Raw genomic sequence first — 2,688 nt, forward strand, 5'->3', positions numbered from 1 at the left:
AGTTGCTTGTTTAGGGTGGTCCCAATGAAAGTCACCAACCCAACCACAGCACGGCCACTTTCATTAGCTTTCATAGAATCTTCCTTCCTAGTGTTTCCAATGTTGATTTTGCTTTTAACCTTCAAACCATCTGTCGGTGTTTAAATATCTTTGTGTGTGAGACAGAGGTAAAGAAATGTCTGCAATTCCTGAAATGACTTCGTTTGATTGAAGTGCAGTTCCATTGTTGTCAACACTCAACGCGAAACTTTAGGAGTAAATTTCAGTCAAGACCATGTAGAATACACACCAGTACACGTCCAAATACCTGCTTTTGTTGTTGTTGTTTTAAACTATACCAAACTGCATCCCCAAATACATTCAGTGTTTGAATACACACTCAGGGAGGAAGTAAGAAGCAGAAAATGTGTTCTCGGGCCTCTAGTGGACATTCTTTTTATGAGAGTTGAAAGAGGTTGGCTCAGAATTAAGACACTGACACATTGGATTCTTCAGAAAAAAACTTCTTTTTTAGAAAAAAAAAAAAAAAAAAGGTTTTCTGCAAATTTTCACCTTGTGGAATTTCCTTACGACCTCCTGTGTGCAGCTACCTGAAACTATTATACATGTTTATTTATTTTAATTTATGGTTCATAACTGAATGAACAGATACATTTGCGTCCCTCTTCCCGCTTCTTTGCTCTAAACTTCAGTCTCTGCTTCAAAAGCACATTCTCTCTGTCCTCCAAACCTGTTGAGTTGATGTTGTTAACTGCAGTTGAGCCGGTTCTAACTCACAGCAACCCTGTATAGAGTTTCTAAGTAGTAGCTGCTGGGTTTGAACAGCCACACTTGTGTTTAGAAGTTCAATGCTTATCCTACAGTACTGCTTCAGGACTCTTACTGTTGTTATTGATATTGATGTTGTTGTTAAGTGCCTTCAAGTCTGTTCTGACTCATAGTGACTCTGTAAAGGGTTTCCGAGGAGGAGCTGGTGGAATTGAACCATCGACCTTGCAGTCCAACAAATTATGCGACAGCAATATTAGTGCCTGCTGTTCCACCTCATCTTACCTTTCCTGTGGAACTTCAGATAGGTAGTGTTTAGAGGTCTGTACCCTGACTAGATTTCAAAAGAAAGCAAAAACGTTCCTCCATCTTATATTCATTTGAGTTATTAACAAAACCTCTGCAACGTACTGGTCATCTTATCCATCAGCTTTGATGAAATGAAAGCCTTCGTCTCTTGGGCAGTGGATTCAAAGTTGCCATGGCTAACCTACTCAGGTTGTAGATCATGTCATGTTCTGCTCACAGTTTTTCAGAGCATGACTCTCCAAAGTGTGACATGACTTTTGAAAATGACTCATGAAGGTTTCCATGAGGAATCCATGGATTTGAGGAGACTGTTCCCTCCTCAGAGCTATGGTATGGCACTGTAGGATTCCAAACCATAAGATCAACAGTTCAAACCCAACAGTCTTTCTTGTAAACCCAATACAGAGGCATGACAATGAGTCCGAAACACCTCAAAGGCTCACAACAACATCAGCATTCCTTCCTTGTCTTAGTCCCTCTAATATTCTATGCGATGGCTCCAGTGGAACACTTCTACTGTCTTTCCTCTAAGGTTTTGGTCCCTGGCATTCTCTGAACACTGAATCTTTAACTCCATACACCCACCAAGACCCACAGCTCAGAGCCCACTGTTCTCCCTGAAAACACAAAATTCAAATCTTTCCTCTTGGAAAGTCAAATTATTGTTTGTTTTTGTTTTAAACTTACTTGAAATAATAATTGAAGCTTATAAGACCATTGTACGACGTATATTGCATCTTACGCATGTAGACAATGAATTTGCTTTCTTCCAGTATCATGCCTGTGTTATTGGTGGCCAGATAAAGAAGTTTCCAATTTCCTGTAAGCTAAATGCAGAATTCCTGTAAGAAATGGCAGAAACTCTCTTCTTTTTTCTTTCCTATATAAACTTGTCAGTTCTAAGCGTTTCATCTGTCCAAGTATATCTAAATTTATTGAGCAAAGCAAGATTTATAAAATATGATAAACAAAGCAGAACAAACAATATTAACCTGAAGAATTTAAATTAAGAACTTCCTGTCATAGTTTATGTTCTATTATCACACACCCTGGATACATCACATTAAATAAATCAAATACTCTGGATAAATCACATTGATTTCTTGGGTTAATACACATACTGACAAGTAGAGTAGAAACTTAACATTCCCTTGGTGAGGACATGGGTTTGCACCCAGCCACTAACCGAGAGGTGCGAGGGCTGAATCCATTCAGAAAAAGACAGCTCAGCAGAAAGGCAGTGGGATCTGCTTTAAAAAACTCAGCTATTCAAAACTCTTTGAAGCACCACTCTACTATGCAACGTAAGAGGTTGTCATAAACAGGAGTTCCCTCATGAGGAGTAGCAACAGAAATTCAAAGAAACAAACAGACAATAGTGCCATGAAGTCTTTTGCTCCTCACAGGGAATCTCTCTCTATATATATAGGATTTCTGGACATGTCAGTTGTTATGGAAGCAAACAGTCTCATCGTTCCCCCATGTAGCAGCTGGTGAGTTTGAATTGCTGAGCTTGTGTTTAGCAGTCCAGTGCTTATCCTATCCCATCTGGGCTCCTTAGAAACTTACAAGTACCCAATAAATAGAGGGATAGTGGGGTTCAAAGTTAGA

The 2,688-nt window shown here is 39.3% G+C and overlaps 1 protein-coding gene across 1 annotated transcript in view; it reads right to left on the bottom strand.

Moving 5' to 3' along the window:
- LOC102836906 (odorant-binding protein-like) overlaps window positions 1–1,856 on the bottom strand; it is a 9,723-nt gene extending 7,867 nt beyond the window's left edge. Inside the window, exon 1 of the mRNA XM_006835704.1 lies at window positions 1,765–1,856. Coding sequence (XP_006835767.1) covers window positions 1,765–1,856 — 92 coding nt within the window. The remainder of the gene's footprint in view (window positions 1–1,764) is intronic.
- Window positions 1,857–2,688: the final 832 nt, after the last annotated feature.

This window comes from Chrysochloris asiatica, unplaced genomic scaffold, assembly GCF_000296735.1.
Source record: "Chrysochloris asiatica unplaced genomic scaffold, ChrAsi1.0 scaffold00018, whole genome shotgun sequence".
Classification (NCBI taxonomy): Eukaryota; Metazoa; Chordata; class Mammalia; order Afrosoricida; family Chrysochloridae; genus Chrysochloris; species Chrysochloris asiatica.